This window comes from Ictidomys tridecemlineatus, chromosome X, assembly GCF_052094955.1.
Source record: "Ictidomys tridecemlineatus isolate mIctTri1 chromosome X, mIctTri1.hap1, whole genome shotgun sequence".
NCBI classification, from domain to species: domain Eukaryota; kingdom Metazoa; phylum Chordata; class Mammalia; order Rodentia; family Sciuridae; genus Ictidomys; species Ictidomys tridecemlineatus.
The window spans coordinates 26,872,858-26,894,328 of NC_135493.1; the positions used below are offsets into that span (position 1 = coordinate 26,872,858).

Sequence of the window (21,471 nt, forward strand, 5' to 3'; positions counted from 1 at the left end):
TCATTAGCTGTCATTCTTCAACAAAGAAGAGCTGCCCTTTATCAGCTCAGGCCATTTGGTTTCCTTAAAAATGCAGTTTCTACTGGAAAGTCAGACGTGTGCTTTAATTTTTCCCATTAATTACCAGCTGTCAGAGTAAAGAGTTTCTTTAGTAGCAACCTCCAGTGGTGATATGAATGGTGAGTGGGTGTGTGGGATGTGCTTGTGCATATTTGTGTTGATTTTAAAAGGATTCATCTGACTGATTATGGTAGCAGTGAATGTTGATAAGATTCTAAATATATTTTGAAGATAGAGCAATAATAGTTTTTGATTGATTGGATGCAGGATGTGAGAAAGTAGAGTGGAGGACTATTTTGAAATTTTTTTTGGACCAAGCAGCTATAAAGATGGTATTATCTACTGAGATGCGGAAAATTTCAGGTGAAATGGGTTCAGAATGTTGGAGGTGGGAATGTAGAATTCAGTTGTGTATGTGTTAATTTTTGAGATATGTGTTCCATATCCAAGTGTAAATAACTGATATTTGAATCTGGTAAATCACTGAATTTGAATCAATAACTGGATGCATGGAATCTAGTGTTCAGGAGAACGGACTGGGCTACAAATAGAAATATGTGTATCAAAAGCATATGGATGCTATTTAAAGTTGTGACATTGGATGAAGTCAGCAAAATTTGGATATAGAGAGAAATATGAGGAAAGACCTAAGGACTGAACACTGGGGCACTTCAGTTGTTAAGGGGTCTGAGAGAAAGAGGAACCAGCAGAAAAAGTGGAGAAGGAACAAATGTATGAGGAAAACAATGAAAATGCATTTTGGAAGCTTACTTGAGGAAGAAGTGATCAACTGTGTCAAATGCTTCTGATAGGTCATTTAAGGACTGAAAATTGACTATTTGATTTATCATTTATGAGGTAACAGTGAGCTATTTTGGTGGAGTTGGGGTTGTAGTAAGATATAATGGGAAGAGTTGAATTAGAGACAGAATCAACAACTGTCAAGCAGTTACTACAAATGTATGCAGACACATGGGGTGGTAGATGGTAGAGGAAATGGGTGCAAAAATGGGAGAGTGAGAACATACTTGTGTGCATATGGGAATGATTGAGTAGAAAGGGGGAAACTGCCCAGCTACTTGGGAGACTGAGGACGGAGGATCACAAATTGGAGGCCAGCATGGGCAGCTTAGGAGAAGTCCCATCTCAAAATAAAATGCAGAAAGGGCTGGTGTATTGCTTAGTGGTAGAGTACTTGCCTAGCATGTGCTAGGCCCTTGGTTTAATCCCTAGTACCACCAAAAACAAAACAACCATCGCAAACAACAACAATGACAGTCAGTGATACAGGAGAGACTTATTGGGGCAGTAGTTTTTCCTTTGCCTTGTCCTTCCTTTCACCTGCTTTCACCTCCTCTTCCTTTCCTTTTTTGGTGCTGTGGATTAAACGCTGGTCCTCCTGCATTGTAGGCAGTTGCTCTGCCCCTGAGCTACACTTCCAGCCTTTATTTATTTATTTATTTATTTATTTATTTTTTTTTTTAAATTTCGAGACAGTGTCTTGCTAAGCTGCCCAGGCTGGCCTTGAACTTGTGATTATCTGGCTTCAGCTTCCTCAGTAGCTGGGATTACAGGTATATACCACTGTACCCAGTTCTGGAGCAGTTTATGTATTTGTTTATTTAATTGCTTTTTTAAAAAATACATGATAGTGGAATGCATCACAATTCTTATTACACATACGGTACACAATTTTTCATATCTGTTTGTATAAAAGTATGTTCACACCAATTCCTGTCTTCAAACATGTACTTTGGATAATGATGTCTATCACATTCCTCCATCATTGCTAACCCTGTGCCCCTCCCTTCCCCTCCCGCCCCTCTGCCCTATCTAGACTTCGTCTATACCTCCCATGTGGAACAGTTTATTTTTGAAGACGATAGAGAGAATGGAGTTTAGTGCTTAAGTAGATGCATAGGTTTGACTTAAAATAGGACCAAAAAGAGTTCACCTATAATAGCAGATGGGAAGGCAGCATATGTAGGTTCAGTTGTTGGTAGGTGGGTAAGTGTGATTGTGGGAATTTGTAGAAACCCAATTTATTATTATTTTCTTACTGAAATGGAAAGCAAAGTCGTCATTGTGGGGCGAGGTGAGGGAGACATTGGAGTTTAGAGAAGGTAGGAAGTACTTGAGTGAATGGATGAGACAAATAGAGTATAGTTAGCAGCATTCAGGGTGCACTTGAGGCTGGATATATGAAATTGGCATTGCAGCTATTGGTGAAATTAAGGTTTAGGATATAGAGTGAGTAGCTAGGATACGGTAAAGGAGAAGGTATTTGAAAGTGATGAAGGAATTAAAGGAATTGAGAGACTAGTGTGGTAGAAGAAGCTCATACCTGCATATGAAAACATCCAAAAGTTAGGAAGGAGGGAATCAGGTGTAGTAACATATACCTATAGAATCAGCTACTTGGGACACTGAGGCAGAAGGATCACTTGAGCCCAGTAGTTCAAGACAAGGCCGGGCAACACAGTGAGACTCTTGTCTTAATGACAATAAAAGGTAGAATTAGAGTGATAGTGAGTCAGAAGTGAAGGGAAAGTCAGAAATGAAAGAGAATTAACCCAGAGGTCTTCAGATGGCAGTGACAGGATATGACTGAAAATAACATAGTAGGGAAATCTAGAGCTGTGTCCCTCTACAGAAACAACTAATGAACTGGCAAAAACTGTCAACTTTGCAGAGCTCTAAAATCTAGTAAAAAATCTTATAACATCCAGGGAAAGGCTTTTGAAGAATGAAGCTGTAACTGTGGGGTAAAGGAGTGTTATGACATTTTAATTGTCTGCCTACTCTTCTCCATATCCAAATCAACAGTAATTGTAATGAGAGAATCCCACACTTCTGGTGCAGGTTGCTAATGTCAGAGGGAGCAAAGTATTATGTTCAAAGAATTGTATTTATGGGTCTCCATCTGTCTGGCTGCTCCCTGAAGGACCAGCTTGGTGGCCTGCCTTTGTTTCCTTTAACTAAGTTTTTTCCCATGGCTGGGGCTGCTTTTGCCAATTTGAAGGCACAACTATTGGCTGTAGCAGCCTAGAGCAAATTGAGACAAATAGCAGGGAGATTTAGAAGCCTGAGAGGGAAGAAGTTAGAAAAGGAGATAGATGGGAAGTTAGAAAAGGAGATAGATGGGAAAATAAGGACTTTTATAAAGCTTTTGCATATACCAGGAAGTTGAGAAGGCCATGCCGTGCCCAGAGCTAAACACATGGTTAGAAAAGGCCTAAGAAGACCCTAAGCTTTCTCCTTTGGTTGGTATGCTGTGATCAAACAGGATGTGAAGACTAAGGCAGAATTGTAAATGGCCTGGCAAAACAGTGCCTTTACACTGTATCAGTCTTCAAAGACTGGGAGTGTTCCTCCCCCATTTGTTTGCTACAGATCTTAAAGAAAATTGTCAGTCTACTAGTTGGATACTAAGTTAAAAGAAAGATTTCAGGGGCCACAAATGACAAAGAATATAGACTTTGCAAAAAGTTTAGTAAAGTCACTATTAATAACATCAATAAACCACGCAAAGCACTATCAACAAATCTTTGGGGATGGGGTGGAGAATCTGATTTCTAGAGTTTTCACATAACATTCAACATGTCTAGTATTCAGTAAGAACTAATTAAGCATGGAGAGACAGTATGGCTCATTCATAAGACAAAAGAAATTATTAGAAACTGTGTCCGAGGAAAGCCCAGACATACCAAATAAAGTATTTAAATCAGTATATGCAGACATGCTTATGAAAACTAGAGTACTGCCTCACCAAATAGATAATAACAATAAAAAGATAAAAATTATGAAAAGGAACCAAAGACGGATTCTGGAGTTGAATGGTATAGTAATTCAAATGGAAAAATCACCAAAGTGGTTCACCAGTATATTTGAGCAGGCATAAGGAGTGGTCAGCCAACTCGATAAATCAAGTGAGTTTATGCAGTATAAGGAGCAGAAAGAGATGAAAAATGAAGAAAATTAACTGAGCCTAAGAGGATACCGTGAGATGTACCACATATGCATCGTGGGAATCCTGGACGAAGAAGAGAGAGAAAGGGACAGAAAGAATATCTGAAGAAATAATGGTTGAAAACTTCCCAAATCTGATGAAAGATATAAATCTACACGTCTAAGCAGCTCAGTGAAGATCAAGCAGGATAAACTTAAAAATCCACACTGAGACATTAAAGTTTTTAAAAGACTAAGATAAAAAATGAATATTGTGGGGCTGGGGATGTGGCTCAAGCCTTAGCGCGCTCGCCTGGCATGCGTGCGGCCCAGCTTCGATCCTCAGCACCACGTACAAACAAAGATGTTGTGTCCACCAAGAACTAAAAAATAAATATTAAAAAAATTCTCTTTTTTTTTTTAAAAAAATGAATATTGTGAGTGGTAAGAGAGATACCCATCAATGCAAGGGATCCTTAGTAAAGTTGACATCTGATTTCTCTTTGGAAACCATGGAAATTAGAAGGTAAATATAATGGCATATAGGAAAAAACTAAGTCAAGAATTCTGTTTTGCAAAACTATGTTTGAAAAGTAAGAAATATTGATAACTAAAGCCAAGGGATATTGTTGCTAATAGACCTGCCCTATAGTAAATGTTAAACAGTCTTTCATGTTGAAATGACAATAACTTGAAGCCATGTGGAAAATAAAGAACACTGGCAAAGGTAACTACATAAGTAAAATATAAAAGCTAGTATTATTATATGTTTGGTTATAACTCCTCTTTTTTCCCTGTATGATTTTTAAAAAGACATAAAACAATAATTATTGATCTGGTAAGTGGCATACTGTATGAAGATGTGATTTGTGACTAGCAATTTAAAGAGGGAAGGAGGGAGGGAGAGATGTATATGTATAGACTTTTTAAAATACCATTGAAGCTAAGTTGGTATTTATTCAAACTAGATTGTTCTGAGTTTAAATATTAATTGCAATATCCAAGGTAATCACTAAGGGGAAAAAACCGAAAAGGAAAAGAAGGAATAAAAATGGCACATACTCACAATGCAATCAAACATGAGAGAGGACAGTAATGGAGGAAATGAGGAACAAAAAAGTATGAAAATAAATAGGAAAATACCAGAAGTTTGTGCTTATCAGTAATTATTTTAAATGTAAATAGATCAAAACTCACTTTAAATAGTTTCAAATAGTTTTATATAAAGCAGAATTTGGCAGAATGTGTGATCCAGCAATGTGTTTTCTGTAAGAAACTCAGTTTATAGCAAAAAGATACAAAATTTGAAAGTGAAAGTATTGAAAAAGATATTCCATGTAAGCAGTATTGAGAAAAAAGCTGGGATGAATTGATTAATATCAGACAAAACAGACTTCAAGGCAAAAATATTTATAAGATAATGAAGGACTTTATAGATAAAATGGACAACATATCATGAAGATATAATAGTTGTATAAACATATATGTACTGAATACCAGGTCTCCTGAGTATATGAAGAAAACATTGATAGAATTGGAGGAAAGTTATCATCATAGGACACTTCTATATCCTGCTTTCATTCATGGTTAAGACAACTAGACAAAAGTAAGGAAATAAAGGATTTGAACAATAAGCTAATAAGGTCTGATAGACATGTATAGAATGCTCAACAACAGAATATATTTTTCTCAACGTACATGGGATCTTCTCCAGCATAGACCATATATCAGATTACAAAACAAGTCTTTTTTTTTGGGGGGGGTGGCTACTGGGATTTGAGCCCAGGAGTGCATAACTACTGAGCCCCAATCCCAGCTCTTTTTATATTTTAATTTGAGACAGAGCTTTGCTAAGTTGCTGAGACTTGCTTTGAACTTGTGAGCCTCCTACCTCAGCCTCCTGAGCCACTGGGATTACAAGTGTATGCCACAACACCCGACCAAAACGATACTTAATTGAAATCACACAAAGTATCTTCTAACTACAATAGAATGAAATTAGATTATAGCTATAATGAAGGGTAGTGAGTGATATGGAATTCAAAGCTGAAAAGGCTTTAGGGAGGATGGAGGGAGAACTGGCTGGAAATATGGGAATAATGCTCCTACATTAACCCAGGCTTGATAGTATGAGGGTTACTATGCCATTGGTGTTCTCAGAGTGAGCCAAGCTCTCTATTCAAGCATCAAGGTAGAGGGAACATTTAGAGGAGAGGTCAGAATATAGGGTGTTTTGCTGAGTTGTGATCATGAATTTCAGAGGATTCCATGGAAGTATTTTAAGAATGTGGAAAAGTGAAATAGGACAGAATTGGGATTGTGTGGAATAATATAGGGATCAGAGTATGGGAGTTGATATTTGACCTCTGAGTCTGTGATTTCTTGTGGTAATTTGTTTAATAAACAAGGATAAAGAGAATAGTTAAAGTGGTACTTGTGCTTTCAAGTCAGGTAGTAGAGGGGAAGTTGTCAGTAAGTTTTTGTGAGTTTGTTTTGATATCCTGACCACCATTTGTTTTTATTAAAAAATGTTTGTGGGCTGGGGATGTGGCTCAAGCGGTAGCATGCTCGCCTGGCATGCGTGCAGCCCGGATTTGATCCTCAGCACCACATACAAAGATGTTGTGTCTGCTGAAAACTAAAAAAATAAATATTAAAATTCATTCTCATTCTCTCATATTCTCTCTCTCTCTCTAAAAAAATAAAATGTTTGATACTAAATAATCATTTTGAAACCAGGACACTATTGTTAAATCAAAGATTATCTTATCTGTCTTAAAAAATAAAGTGTAACAATGCCTTCTTTAAATGGAGTGTATTAGTTTGGTTATTTTCATATTTTATATTCACAGTACCCATCACAACTATGGAAGGAGTCTTAGCTACAGAGGTTTTCTGTTCATTACTGAGTAGCATAATAGGATAGTGTGTTGTTACTCTTTGCTTTTCATTTATATTTTATTTACAGTATTGCCTATTATTCTGACTACACTTTTTTATTCCTCTGATCCTAGCAGTTTAAAAATTATCTTAAAAAATGGGCACCATTCCAAGATCCTTGTGTTTCTCTGTAGGGGACTCACGGCTGGCCTGAAATTGACTTTGCCATTCTGTAACTTATCCATCTGTAATTTGTGTAGATACTTGTTTTAAAGGGGAAGTCAGTGGGAAAGCAGCTACACTTAATATATAACCCAAGAAATAAAAGTGTAAGGGGAAATTGCAAATCAAATACTGATGCACTTCCAAGTTTGTCGGCCTTATCTATCTGCATGTCTACTGAGAGAACTACTTGAAAAAGCAATTTATGAAAACGTATGTGTAAACAGAAATGCAGACAAAATATTATGCAGTATAAAAATCTCACTTGTTAGATTTTATTTAAATATTAGCATGCATTGTAAAAGGTGTCTATTTTTGAAACTGTTTTCCCTTTTGTTCATCAGATGTTGGAATGTGAAAAGGGATGCTGACAAAATAATCTTTGTCCTAAATTCAGTGTTTGGTATGCTAAGGAAGAGCAATGAAGTATATTCTTGAATTATTCAATCTAATTGTTTTTATTATTGGTTAATAAAAAATCTGATTTTAATTGTTGTGCTTTATATACTGAGTAGAAACTTTTCTTTTGTTTTTTAAGGAACCAAATGGGGAGACTCCATCATCTTTATACAGAGTTGCAGCAGTACTTCTGCAATTTAATCTTATTGATTTAGATGATCTTTATGTACATGTAAGTCAAGTGGGCTGCTAAGAATATTTGGTTGTCCATCCCAGGGGTGGGGAAGAGGAGTAGGCAGCCATGTAGCACTTCCAAGTTTGGTTCTAGGATTGCAAGTTGTCTTTTTTTGAATCCCTAATACATTTTTGCTTTGCATGTACTATATAAAGTGGTGCATTTAATTATTTGGCCAACAATGGAAATTATATGGTCTATAAAAATCAAGGTTGGATATGAAGTTTCAGTTCTTTAAATCATCATCAAGTTGTATATCATGGTGAAAAAGGCAAAGTTCTGACCCAATGTGATTTTAGGTTTTTCTACTAGATACAGATTATGGGAAATGTGAAATTATCTAGGTACGTCTTTCTTCTATCTGCAGTGCTTTAATCTTAGGCATTCAAGACAAATGAGGAACTCCATTAGTCTATTTTTCTTTTTAGTATTTTAAAAAATACTCTTCCTATCATTTTACTGTGTAATAAGTGACTACTATTGTGCTTTTATTGCTGGATCCAAGATTTAGAAGAGTCTGTGATTGTGATAGAAGACCTCTAGTTTAGACAAAGCCAGGTTTGCAGTGTAAAAATTGTTTTATTAGGTTTTGCATTAGGATATTTATGGACTTAATTTAGTCCAAAGCTAACATCATTTTTCCTGACTTTGAAGTATCTTTATAAACTTCCTTTCCCATTTTTGTATACTGTGGCTATGATGTGTAGTAAAAGTTGGTTTCTACCTTGGAAACAGTCATAGTCTAGCAAGGAAGATAAAAAAATTTGCATTGTGTATTAAGTACTCTATTGGAGATATTCACAAAATGCTGTGGGATCACTTTGTGTGTTGCAGGGTAGTGCTGGAAGACTCTTCCAAACTAGTGATGTTGAACTAAAATCTTGATAGATGAGTAGGAGTTGATCAGGTTTAAAAGGTAACAAGCTCTATAGGTAGAATTAACTGAGTATAAAGGCAAGTGATCCTTTAGGAAGCTTAGAGAGAGTGGTTGGAGCCTAGGGGTGTAATGTACAAGGATTGAGGATAGAGAACTATAGGAAGGGCCTAAACTATAAGAAGGGCTTTTAGTGCACCGAGCCAGGAGTTTGGATTTTTCTCTTGGATGGACACAATACCTTTATTTAAAATTATTTAGAATTTAAAGAGAAATGATTTACAAACCGAGAATGAAAAATTGGCCAGAAAAGAGAGAATTTGAGGATATATAGTAGTCTGGTATAACAAATGGAAGATTTAAAATGATGATTTAGTACTAATTTGTTTCACAATAAATTCAAGCAGACCAAGTGTTTCTGTTAAGATGGCAAAGGTTGTCAGAATAGGATCTAAAAACCAGTTTATTGTTTATGTGAGACACAGCCAAAACCCAACAATAAAAAAGTATTGAAAGTAAAAGAGTGAGAAAAATAAATCAGAGAAATTATTATTGTTAGAAAAAAGAGACTTTCTGGTTAAAAAAAGATAAAAGGATCACTTCATCATAATAAAATTGTGTTCACTAGGAAGACAAAATAGTTCTAACTTTATATTATACTCAAAAACATGTTCTCAAAATAGAAAACTAGTAATTGAGATAACTATAAGAAGCATATAGTTTGCCCTTTAGAGGCAGTTGCTGTAGTCCAGGTAAGAGAGAAGAATATAGGCTAGGCATATAAGTGAAGCAATAAGGATGTGTTTGCCACACAGAATGAGAGAAAGTCTTTGATTTCCTCTTTCCACCATTCCATAATGACTTTTCTCTCTCCCTTTTTCCAAATAACAGGATGGAGTCTACAATATTTAATATTTCGCCTTTTATTGTTTACTTTGCATTAGTCTTAGTTATTAAATTAGATCATATATTCCTGGGGGGTAGTAGTACTTCTCTTGTAGCTCATCATAGGTACCTGCCAGAAACTATTAAGTAATAATTTGTTGATTGTATTTTTCTTTGTTGGAGTTATTATATTTAATGTTTACATTACTGTCTTCCACTCATACAGTGTGGCTGTACTTCAGATTACCTGAACCTTTTTCATAATGGAGATTTGATCTACACAATTTCTCTTTGCAAAAATTTACAAACTAGTTTGTGACTTAGGTCAAAAAAATTCTTAGAAAATGAAAAACAAGAGCTGGGGATATAGCCCAATGATATAGCACTTGCCTAGTGTGTGTTGTGAGACCCTAAGTTTAATCCCCAGTACCAAAGGGAAGAAAAGGAAAAAGGTCTAATCATTAATTTTTGTACTTGATAATTTTCATTTAAAGATTCAACAGTAGCTCACTTCTCCCAAATTTGATCTATATACAGTACTTAATTTGGAGTTTGATCTTTAAAAAAGAAAATGTTGTGTGTGTGTGTGTGTGTGTGTGTGTGTGTGTGTGTGTATACACACACGTATTTTGATATTTGGACACAATACTTCATTTATTTTTATTTGGTGCTGGGGATCAAACCCAGCGCCTTGCAAGTGCTAGGCAAGTGCTCTACCACTGAGCCACAACCCCAGCCCCAAATGTTATATTTTTAATGGAGAAGATCCTTATTTTTTGGGGGGTAAACTAGTAAATTTAATGGTAAGAATCACTGTTGTAGTAGTAATTTAGGACCTTTACCAGATAGAAGGTTTGGAACTTTGAAATGCTACCTGATTTTAAAGTATAAAAGATTTTAAAGTATAAAATTCATGTAGCTAAAAGGTACACTTTGCTTGCATTTATTGTTAAACTCAAGAATTGAGTGAAACTTAGATAGGAAATCACAGTCACAAATAAGTAGACTACTTATTTACATTTTTTATCAAATTTATCAAAAAATTTACATATTTATTTTGAGACTAGATATTGTTTGCTTTTTATGTGAGCAAATAGTTTTTATTAGCTGTTTTATGAAATTCTAATGAACCATTTTTAGCTTCTTCCAGCTGATAATTGCATTATGGATGAACACAAACGAGAAATTGTGGAAGCTAAGCAAATCGTTAGAAAACTTACGATGGTTGTGTTGTCTTCTGAAAAAATTGATGAGCGAGAGAAAGAAAAGGAAAAAGAAGAGGACAAAGTAGATAAGGTATATAATTTTTTAAAAAAACTTTTTTTAGTTTTAGATGGACACAATACCTTTATTTTATTTATTTATTTTTATGTGGTGCTGAGGATGGAACCCAGTTCCTCACACATGCTAGGCAAGTGCTCTACTGCTTGAGCCACAACTGCAGCCCCAGAATATGATTTTATTCTAGTAAAAAAAGGACTAGCATTGTTCATTTAGAATTATAAAATTTAACTTATAATAGTTAATCAAGTTATGTAAGCATGATTTCTTAATTTTGGTCATTCTAAAACTTGATTTTTGAGATAATTATTTTGTAGAAATGTTTTTTTAAGTCAGAGGAAAATGAAAGGGAGAGGGAATTTCAAGATGGAGGAAAGATGAGTAGATGTGAAGGGGATTAAGGTGGAGGAAGGAAGGATGGGAAAAGGGAAGAACTGTGGAATGAATCTGTCCAAACTTTTGTATTCACGTACATGAATATATCACAGTGAATCCCAACATCAAGTATACCCACAAGACATACATTGAAAAAAAATACTATATATTGCAGAAAGAACAGTAGAGGGAGGGGATGAGGGAGAGGGAAGATGGGGGAGGGGGAAGTACTTGGGACTGAATTAGGGCAATTTGTATTCCATGCTTTTGTGATTATGTCAAAATGTATACTTAAATTATATATAACTGAAAAGAATCAATCAAAACAAAAAATCTGAATGGCATCTTCCCAAAAGAGGATGCTCTTTAAAAAATTTCAAAATGTATTTCATGTAAAATCACAAATTGTAATGCTTATATATTAATGCCTCTCAGATCGTAAAGGGATTCTCAAAGATAAATGAATTCTAGCTCCCTGTGGCACAATATAACATTACGTAGAACTAAATTTTAAGTTTATAAACTGTAATGCCTGTGTTTGCTAAATAGAAAAGCAGATCCTGGTTTTCTTCCCTGTCCCCTTCTTTTTTTTTTTTTTCCCCTGGCAATGGAGAGGGAGCCCAGGCGGACTCTACCACTGAGCTACATCCCCATCACTTTTTATTTTTAATTTTGAAACAGTGTCTCAGTTGTTGACCTTGAATTTACGATCCTCCTGCTTAGTCTTCTGAGTTGCTGGGATTACAGGCTTGCACCCCCATACCTGGCTCGATGTCTATATTCTAAGCATCTTTGTTGTGCCTATTCATTTTTTAGCCGCCTGACAACCAAAAACTTGGTTTGTTGGAAGCCTTATTAAAGATTGGCGATTGGCAGCATGCACAGAACATTATGGATCAGATGCCTCCGTACTATGCAGCTTCACATAAACTAATAGCCCTTGCTATTTGCAAGCTAATCCATATCACTATTGAGCCTCTTTACAGAAGGTATGTAACTAATCATTCAGGTAGAAATAGTTTAGGACTACCAAAAATATCCGTGTATTTATATTGTCTTCTCAAACCAAGCATATATTTTAGTACATTTTCTCAATAGATATGAACTATTCAGAGTGATGAGTCTGATATATGTTAATGAGTTACTTCTAATATCTAGTTCAGGGGTTCTAGAATGTGTGCTGCAATGCAGTATGAAAAGTATAGGTTAAACTTGTGGGTTGGGTTTGCTCTGTAGAGTGAAAACTTCATTATCCATTAACTTTTCTTCTTTTCTTGAGAGGCAGAGAATTTCTGAAGTTTTATGTAGCGGAATATGCATTTGTCCTGGGTTGAATGGCTCTGAGTGAGGACTTTGCCACTCCGCTTGCTTTATCTCCAATCTTGGCATATAGGCTGCTATTTGGGAAATTTACTAGTCTAGCCACTCTCATCATCCCTAGTTACTATGCCACAGTCCTCTAGTCTTTACTTGCAGGGTACTTAGCAGCATTAGTAGCAGTGCTGGTTTTAACCCTGTAGATCAGAGCCTTCCTCAAAAGTTTCAACATTGAGACTGATGCGTAGCTACTGGCTGCTGCCTTCAGTGCCACCTGGGCCATGGACCGTGAAGGTTTTTTCTTATAGAGTGACCCTCTGTGACGCCATAGTGGTACATCTACTCAGAAGATGAGAACTCTGGGCATGCTGTCCTTTTTATTATGATATTCTCTTATTATGCAGCTAACCTTCTGTACCATATCCTCCTCCTTACTCAGTCCTAGGTAGTGGGGCCTAGTTTGGGGTATGTTTTATTGATATGAATTAGTATTGTTATATCTATATTCTTTTTTGGTTTCAGTTTTATATCTGAGGTGTTCCTACTTTGTTCTCCATTCTCATATCCAAATTCTTTATACTGGCCAGGTTTAATTTAAAACAGTTTCATTTGATGTAAGTTAAATATTACTTGATTTGTCTTTCTCTGATTTCTGTTTTTAAGGTGTTAATTTGAACCATTCTCCTCTGAACTCTAATTTTATTCTTAATATTATTTTTGTTTTTCTACAGTTAAGAATCATTTGGTATAATAAAGTTAGGCATGATTAAAATACAGAAAGAAAATGTGAGCAAGGAAAGATTCACTTACTTAGATGATCATTTTAACTTAAAATGGCAGATATTGTGTGTATATATATTTATAATTTTTCTCTTCTTTTTAAAGAGTTGGCGTTCCTAAAGGTGCTAAAGGCTCACCTGTTAATGCTTTGCAAAACAAGAAAGCACCAAAGCAGGCAGAAACTTTTGAAGATTTGAGGAGAGATGTATTCAATATGTTCTGTTACCTCGGTCCCCACCTTTCTCACGATCCCATTTTATTTGCAAAAGTGGTGCGCATAGGCAAGTCATTTATGAAGGAGGTTAGTAAGATTTTTTTCTTCCTGGTAGAAAACTAAATGTTGGAATGAAAATGTTTGGAATATATTTGTATTTACGAACATTTCTAGGAACAAAAATAAAGTAAACCTAATTTAAGAAAAGGTTATTGAGGTTTGTGGTAAGTCCTTTGTGTCCTAACCAGACATGTATCTGTGTAAAAAATCTAGCTAAATTATTATTCAAACCTCCTTCCTCTCTCTGTGCCTCCAAATAGCTTTTGACAAATGGCCGCCTTTTGAATCCCCTTGTAATGATTACTTTGTATTCTTTTCCCTTGTCTTCTACTCTTTTTCTTGACTAGAGTTTTGAATCATTACTGTTATTTTTATGAAGCCCTTTCAATATCAGACTGTTGAGGACACATTGTTTTATTTATTTTTTTAACTTATTTTTTCATGTTGGAGATTGAGCTCATGGCTTCACACATGCTAAGCATATGTTGTACTGCTGAGCTATGCTCTTCGCCCCTTAATTTTTTTAAATAACTTTTTTATTAAAATAAAACATATACAAAAAAACACACATAATAACTAAATAGCTCAGTGACCTTTCCCAAACTCTCACACACGTGTCTAACACCCAAGCCAAGAAATAGAATAGTACCAGCAACTCAAGGTCTCCTTTGTATGCTCTTTAAGTCACCACCCCAGGCATGACTTTATGCTGTTTTTTTTTAAACTTTTAAAATCCACTTTGAGGTAAAATTTACATATAGTTAGTTTCTTCAATCTTAATTTATAGATCAAAGAGTTTTGTCAAATGTATACAGTTGTATGTTTATCACCACCATCACCAGAATAATCTGTGAAATATTTTCATTATCTAGAAAGTTTCCTCTTACTTCCTTTATTTTCATTATCCTTCAGTTTCCTCTTTACATTGCTGGTTCGTGGCAACCTCTGATAGGCTTCCTGCCCACTATATTTTTGCTTTTCCTAGAACTTCATATGAATGAAGTTGTATGTGATTTCTTCCACTTAATACTTTTGAAATTCATCCAAGATGTTGCATATGACATTAGTTCCTTTTGCTGAATAATACTTCATTATATAGACATACCAGAGCTTATCCATTCACCATTTGATGGGATTTTAGGTTGTTACTAGTTGGGGGCTTTTATAAAGCTGCTTTGAATCGTGTACAAGTATTTTGGGAGGTACTTATTTTTGTGTCACCAGGGGTGGGATTGCTGGGTCACGTCAGTAAGTTTATGTTTAACTTCATAAGAAATTGCCAAACTGTTCAAACTGTTTCAAAGTGTCTATACCATTTTGCATACATGGAAGCAATTGTCTGAGACTTCCTTACCACTACTTGGTATTGTCACTCTCTTAAATTTCAGTCATTCTAGTGAGTATGTTGTGGTATCTCATTGTTGCTTCTAATCTTCATCTCATGACTAGTGATGTTGAGCATCATTTCATGAGCGTATTTGTCATTTGTAATAATCTTTAGCAAAGTGTATGTTACTTGCCCGTTTTTAAATTGTGTTGTCCTTTTATTTCTGAGTTCTAAGAGTTCTTTGTATATTGTGGTATGCGTATAAGGTCTTTATCAGATATGTGATTTTGAACTTTTTTTTCTTCAGTCTGGTTTCCCTTTTTATCTTGTTTTCTTTTGAAAAGGAAAAATATAATTTTGGTTAATTCCAATTTAAAAATATGTTTTATACCTTAAGAAAACTTTGCCCAACTCAAGGACTTGAAGCTAAAAAAAAAATTCTTTCTTTTCAGTTGTAAAACAAAACACCCAAAAGAAGATCTAGAAATTGTTATAGGCACAAATATAGATTTCTCTGTTGTTTGGTAATTGTATCTGATTTCAATTTTGGATAACAGGAACGGTGTATAGAAAGATTAACAGCTGTGATATATTAATCCATTGACACCTGAAATATTTGACTTGGCTGTTAACTTTTTTGTTATTGTTTGTAGAGACTTGCTACGAACTCACTATCCTCTGCTTCAGCCTTCCTGAGTAGCTGGGAGTAGAGGTGTGGGCCACTAGGTCCAACTTGACTTGGCTTTTAATTTTTGGCTAGTAGATTTTTTTAATGCTCACAAATTTACACTGTGAAAAGGTATTGTAAAGAAATCTGTTAAGTAGTTAAATATAATCACACATCATTTACTGTGTAATACAGTCATATGAAAAGGAAGTATAACAATTTTTCACCATCTTGATCCTTATAGTCTGAAAAAGGATGAGTGATTTTAAATTAGTATGTGCTTCAAAAACAAATGTTAGATCTTTCTCAGTGCATCATATCAGGAAGCATGTGAAGTCAATTTGTTTCTGTACTGGTGTTAACTTTGAAGATCTTTGCAGCCAGGTTTCTCTATTATGCACTTATTGTTTTTCCCTTTGTTGTTAATATATTTCTTGTGAGATAATACTTTGAGACTGTAAATAGCCGGTTTCTCATTATACTATCACCTTACTAATGCTGTTCTTTTTAATTGAAAATCTTTTTTAACCTTTTATTATTCATTTTTATGTGGTGTTGAGGATTGAGCCCAGTGCCTCACACATGGCTAGGCAAGTCCTCTACCATTGAGCTACTCAACCTCATACCCTTAGTTGAAAATCTTAATGTTCATATCTCTTGTTCTGAAATTCTTTGACTATAAGCGTCATAAACTTAAAGCAGGAAGCCTAAATCCAACTTGTGGAAATAAATATAAACATATACACTATTGATATGAAGATATACAAATTGTTAGAGCTGTCATACTTGCCTCCCCCCCTTTACCTTTGCTGTGCTCCTCCTTTTCTCCATACTGTCCCATTTGTGCCTGTTTCCTTACCTCATTCCATTCTATTCTGTTCTTGGTAGAAAGGAGGAGAAAAATATATCTATTTTGACCACCAGGGCTAGTGTAAGAAGAAATCCTTCTTTTGTCATTACCAGGGTTGTGGTAGGAAAAGTGAATCTTTCCAGTGATCTGAGTGACAATGTTGGTTCATTTTGCACAAAAATGTATTTCACTATGACCAACACATAAAATTGCTTCTAAAGGGTGAATGTTGCCTTACTTTCAAATTATGCATTCGTAGTTAAACTTCTTTAACAAGTCTCATTTATAGCTTGGGGTTGCTTATGAATGTTTTAAAAGTGGCTTTTACCAGTTATTACTTAACAATAGTAATTTGCAATCATCTATTTCTCTGATTAGGTACATATATCTTTCTTAATTTTGAGGTATATAATATAGGACTTTCTGGTATAGTGTTTCGCTCACATTCATCAGGATCTGAGATGGGACCTGAAAATTTTTATTTCTAGCAAGTACCTTGGTGATGTTTATGATGGAGTCCAAAGATCAAATTGTTCTGATATGTTAACCAGTTTTGGTCTTTTTCAGATTTAAAGGTGGTGGTGGTGATTTTATAGACTTGTTAATTTTGCAACCATTAACATTTTCTTTCTTTGTAGACCACAGCTTTGACATGCCCATCTGACATATTCAAATGTTTTTCATAGCACTTTTTAAAGTATATTTTTAAGGGCAGTTTTAGGTGCAAAATTGAAGGTACAGAGGTTTCTCATGTACCCTGTTTTCTCACATATTTATAGCCTCCTTGTTATCAGTGTCCCTCACTGTTAAAAGTGATGAAACTACACCGACACATCTGTAGTTCAGTTGTACATTCTGGGGATTTAAACAAATGTATAATGACATCCACTGTTATAGTATCTTAAAGAGTATTTTCACTGCCTTAAAGACCTTTTGTATTTTGCCTATCCATCCCTCCCTTTTGACTTCTAAGCCCTGTAAGACATTGCCCTTTTTGCTATCTTTGTAGTTTTGCCATTTCCAGAATGTCATATACTGGCAGCCTTTTGTCTGTGGGTTTGCATCTGATAATTCAACCAAGATATAAAATATTTGAAAAGTAAAAGTGAGGTCCCTTCACCTTCTGAATGTAGCCCTCATTGCTGTAAGGTTTATTTATAAAAAATGTTTTTTTTCTCTCTTCTCCCCTCTCTCCCTCCCTAACAAGATTAGGGAGATGGTGTTATCTTTGATTCCCCTAGTTAACTTCCCTTGAACACACCCACTACAGGAAAGAGGATCCTGCTGAGGATCTGGGAAGTGAATATCTCCCAAAATAACAAGTGAATACTAGCATACTCATCAGTGATCCCTGGGACCCCCTACTGGAATGTAACCCTTGAAAAATTTTTTAAAACCCCCCTGTCCTTCCTGATCAGCAGAGTCACAGCCTTTGAGACCAGAGTCCCCTGTGTTTCTCCTTTGCTAGCAAAGCAATAAACCTTCTTTTTCCTTTTCCTCAAAACCTTGTTCTCGTTATTAAATTGGTAGTGGGGACAGGGATTTAGCTTTTGGATACAAATTTTGGCACCCCACCTGGGACTTCCTTAATAAGACTCCTATAGTGCAAGAGTTAAAATCAAGAATCAATAAATGGGATGGAGTCAAACTAAAAAGTTTCTTCTCAGCAAAAGAAATGATCAGTGAGGTGAATATAGAGAGCCTGCAGTTTGGGACCAAATTTTTACCACATGCACATTAGATAGAGCACTAATCTCTAGAATATATAAAGAACTAAAAAATCTTAACACCAAAAAAATAAACAATCCAGTCAGTAAATGGACCAAGGACCTGAACAGACCTTCTCAGAAGAAGATATACAATCAATCAACAAATATATGAAATAATGTTCAACATCTCTAGCAATTAGAGAAATGCAAATCAAAACTACTCTAAGATATCATCTCACTCCAGTCAGAATGGCAGCTATTAAGGATACAAACAAATGGCAAGGATGTGGGGGGAAAAAGGGCACACTCAAACATTGCTGGCAGGATTGCAAATTGGTGCAGCCAGTATGGAAAGCAATATGGAGAATCCTTGGAAACCTGGGAATGGAACCACCATTTGACCTAGCCATTCCACTCCTCAGTCTATACCTAGAGGACTTAAAAACAGCATACTACATGGACACAGCCACATCAATGTTTATAGCAGCACAATTCACAATAGCTAAACTGTGGAACCAACCTAGATGCCTTTCAGTAGATGAATGGGCAAAGAAAATGTGATACACACACACACACACGCACGCACACACACACACACACACACACACACGCACGCACACACATACACACCACACACACACACACACACAATGGAATACTATTCAGCATTAAAAGAAAAGAAAATCATGGCATTTGCAGGTAAATGGATGGAATTGGGGAAGACAATGCTAAGTGAAGTTAGCCGATCCCCCCCAAAAAACAAATGAAAAATGTTTTCTGTTAGAAGGATACTGATTCATAATGGAGATGGAGGCAGGGAGGATTAGCTGAACTCTAGAATAGAGCAAAGGAGAGGGAGGGGGCATGGGAGTAGGAAAGATGGTGGAATGAGGTGGACATCATTACCCTAAGTACATGTATGGAGATATGCAATGGTATGACTATTTTGTGTATAACCAGAGATATGAAAAATATGCTCTATAAGTATATATGAATTGTAATGCATTCTGCTGTCATATATAACAAAGTAGAATTAAAAAATTAGAAAATAAAAAAGTGTTTGTACTAAATATGTACTTTCTTGTCTTGTTATTATTCCCTAAATAATAACAGTATAACAACTATTTACATAGTGTTCATGTTGTATTCAATATGTTAAGTATTTAGATGTTATTTAAATTATATGGGAGGATGGGTATATATTATATGCAAATAGTATGCCTTTTCTTTTTTATATTTCTAAACCTTTTTTTTAAGTTTTATTGATTTTAAATACATGACAGCGGAATGCATTACAATTCTTATTACATAGAGTACATTTTTTCATATCTTTGTATATAGAGTATGTTCCCGCCAACTCATGCCTTTATACATGCACTTTTTTTTTGCATTACAATTCTTTTTTTTTTAAATATTTTTTTAGTTGTAGATGAATACAGTATCTTTATTTTATTTTATTTATTTTTTGTATGTGGTGCAGAGGATTGAACCCAGTGCCTCACACATGTGAGGCAAGTGCTCAACCAATGAGCCACAGCCCTGGCCTGTATTACAATTCTTATTACACATATATACCACAAATTTTTCATATCTCTGTTTATATATAATGTATGTTGACATGCTATTCAAGTCTTCATACATGTAATTTGGATAATGATGTCCACCACATTCCACTGCCCTTGCTAATCCCCTGCCCCTCCCTTTCCCTCCCACCCTCTTCTTTATCTAGAATTCATCTATTCCTCCCCTGCCCACCTCCCTACCCCACTATGAGCCAGCCTCCTTATATCAGAGAAAACATTCATCATTTGTTTTTTGGGGGTTGGCTAACTTCACTTAGCATTATCTTCTCCAACACCATCCATTTACCTGCAGATGCCATGATTTTATTCTCTTTAAATGCTGAGTAAAATTCCATTGTGTAAATATGCCACATTTTTTTTTATCCATTCATCTACTGAAGGGCATTTAGGTTGGCTCCCCAGTTTAGCTATTGTGAATTGTGCTGCTGTAAACATTGAGGTGGCTGTGTCCCTGTAGTATGTTTGAATGTACCACAGCATATTTATCCATTTACCCACTGTGTTAGTCAGCTTTACATTGCTGTGATCAAAATACCCAGCAAGACCAACTTAAAGGAGAAGTTTATTTGGGGCTCAGAGTTTCAGGGTTTAGTCAGTGTTTGGCTGACTCCATCATTTTGGGCCCAAGGTTAGGGAGAACACCATAATTATGTATAATGAAATGCATTGTTGTTGTTGTTATTTTGAGCAGTAATCTGTTAGATCACCTAAGAAAAAATAAAGGGTATTGGGGGGGGGCTTCAAGGTGGGTACTGGGGATTGAACCCAGGCTGAGCGGTCCTTTTTACTTTTAATTTTGAGACCGGGTCTTGCCAAGTTGCTGATGCTTGCCTTAAGCTTGCTATCTTCCTGTCTCAGTCTCTCAAATTGCTGAGATTATAGGTACACACCCCCATGCCTGGAAGGTTTTTATTTTATCTTTACTTATTTCTACTCCTTTGTCTTTGTTCTTTTTTTTCTTCTTTTCTTTGTGTGGATCCGAGTACTGATTTATATAATTTTTCTCCTCTGTAAAGAACTTCTTTAGCATTTCTTTCAAGGCAGGTCTAAGGGCAACAAATTCCCTGAGATTTTATTTCTCTGAGAAAGTCTTTGTCTCCTTCACTTTTTTTTTAAGAGAGAGAGAGAGAGAGAGAGAGAGAGAGAGAGAGAGAGAGATATTTTTAATATTTATTTTTTAGTGGACACAACATCTTTATTTTTATGTGGTGCTGAGATCGAACCCGGCGCCCTGCACATGCCAGGCGAGCACGCTGCTGCTTGAGCCACATCCCCAGTCCCTGTCTCCTTCACTTTTGAGGGGTAATTAAACAGGTCTAGAATTCTAAGTTGGTGTGTTTTTGTTCCTCAATACTTTTAAATATTTTACTTCATTTACTTTTTGCTTACATGTTGTCTGAGGAGGAATCTGATATAATGCTTACTTTTGTTTTTTAAGGGTAACATATTCTCTCTGGCTTCTTTCAGGAATTTTCTTTATCTTTGATTTTTCAAACCTTTGTATTTTGAGACAAGGTCTTGTTTAGTTGCTTAGGGCCTTGCTAAACTGCTGAGATTGGCCTCAGACTTGTGATCCTTCTGCTTCAGTCTCCTGAGTTGCTGAGATTTCAGGTGTGAGCCACCAACCCCAGCTTTCAGAGGCATTCTTTACTGTGTGACAGTGCTCCTTTCCCCAGATGGAGGTCTTACTACATTGCTCAGGCTGTTCTTCAATGCCTGGACTCAAGTGATTCTTCCACCTGAGTGCTGGGACTATAGGTATTCACCACCATGCCTGGTTGTTAGTGTTTTTTTAAAATATATTT

The 21,471-nt window shown here is 35.7% G+C and overlaps 1 protein-coding gene across 10 annotated transcripts in view; it reads left to right on the forward strand.

Moving 5' to 3' along the window:
• The window catches only part of Thoc2 (THO complex subunit 2), a 123,453-nt gene that overhangs the window by 49,235 nt on the left and 52,747 nt on the right, over nt 1-21,471 (forward strand). For all 10 annotated transcript variants that reach the window (XM_078034308.1, XM_078034311.1, XM_021722374.3 and 7 more), the window contains 4 exons: nt 7,649-7,741; nt 10,644-10,799; nt 11,976-12,148; nt 13,362-13,557. In XM_078034308.1, coding sequence (XP_077890434.1) covers nt 7,649-7,741; nt 10,644-10,799; nt 11,976-12,148; nt 13,362-13,557 — 618 coding nt within the window. The remainder of the gene's footprint in view (nt 1-7,648; nt 7,742-10,643; nt 10,800-11,975; nt 12,149-13,361; nt 13,558-21,471) is intronic.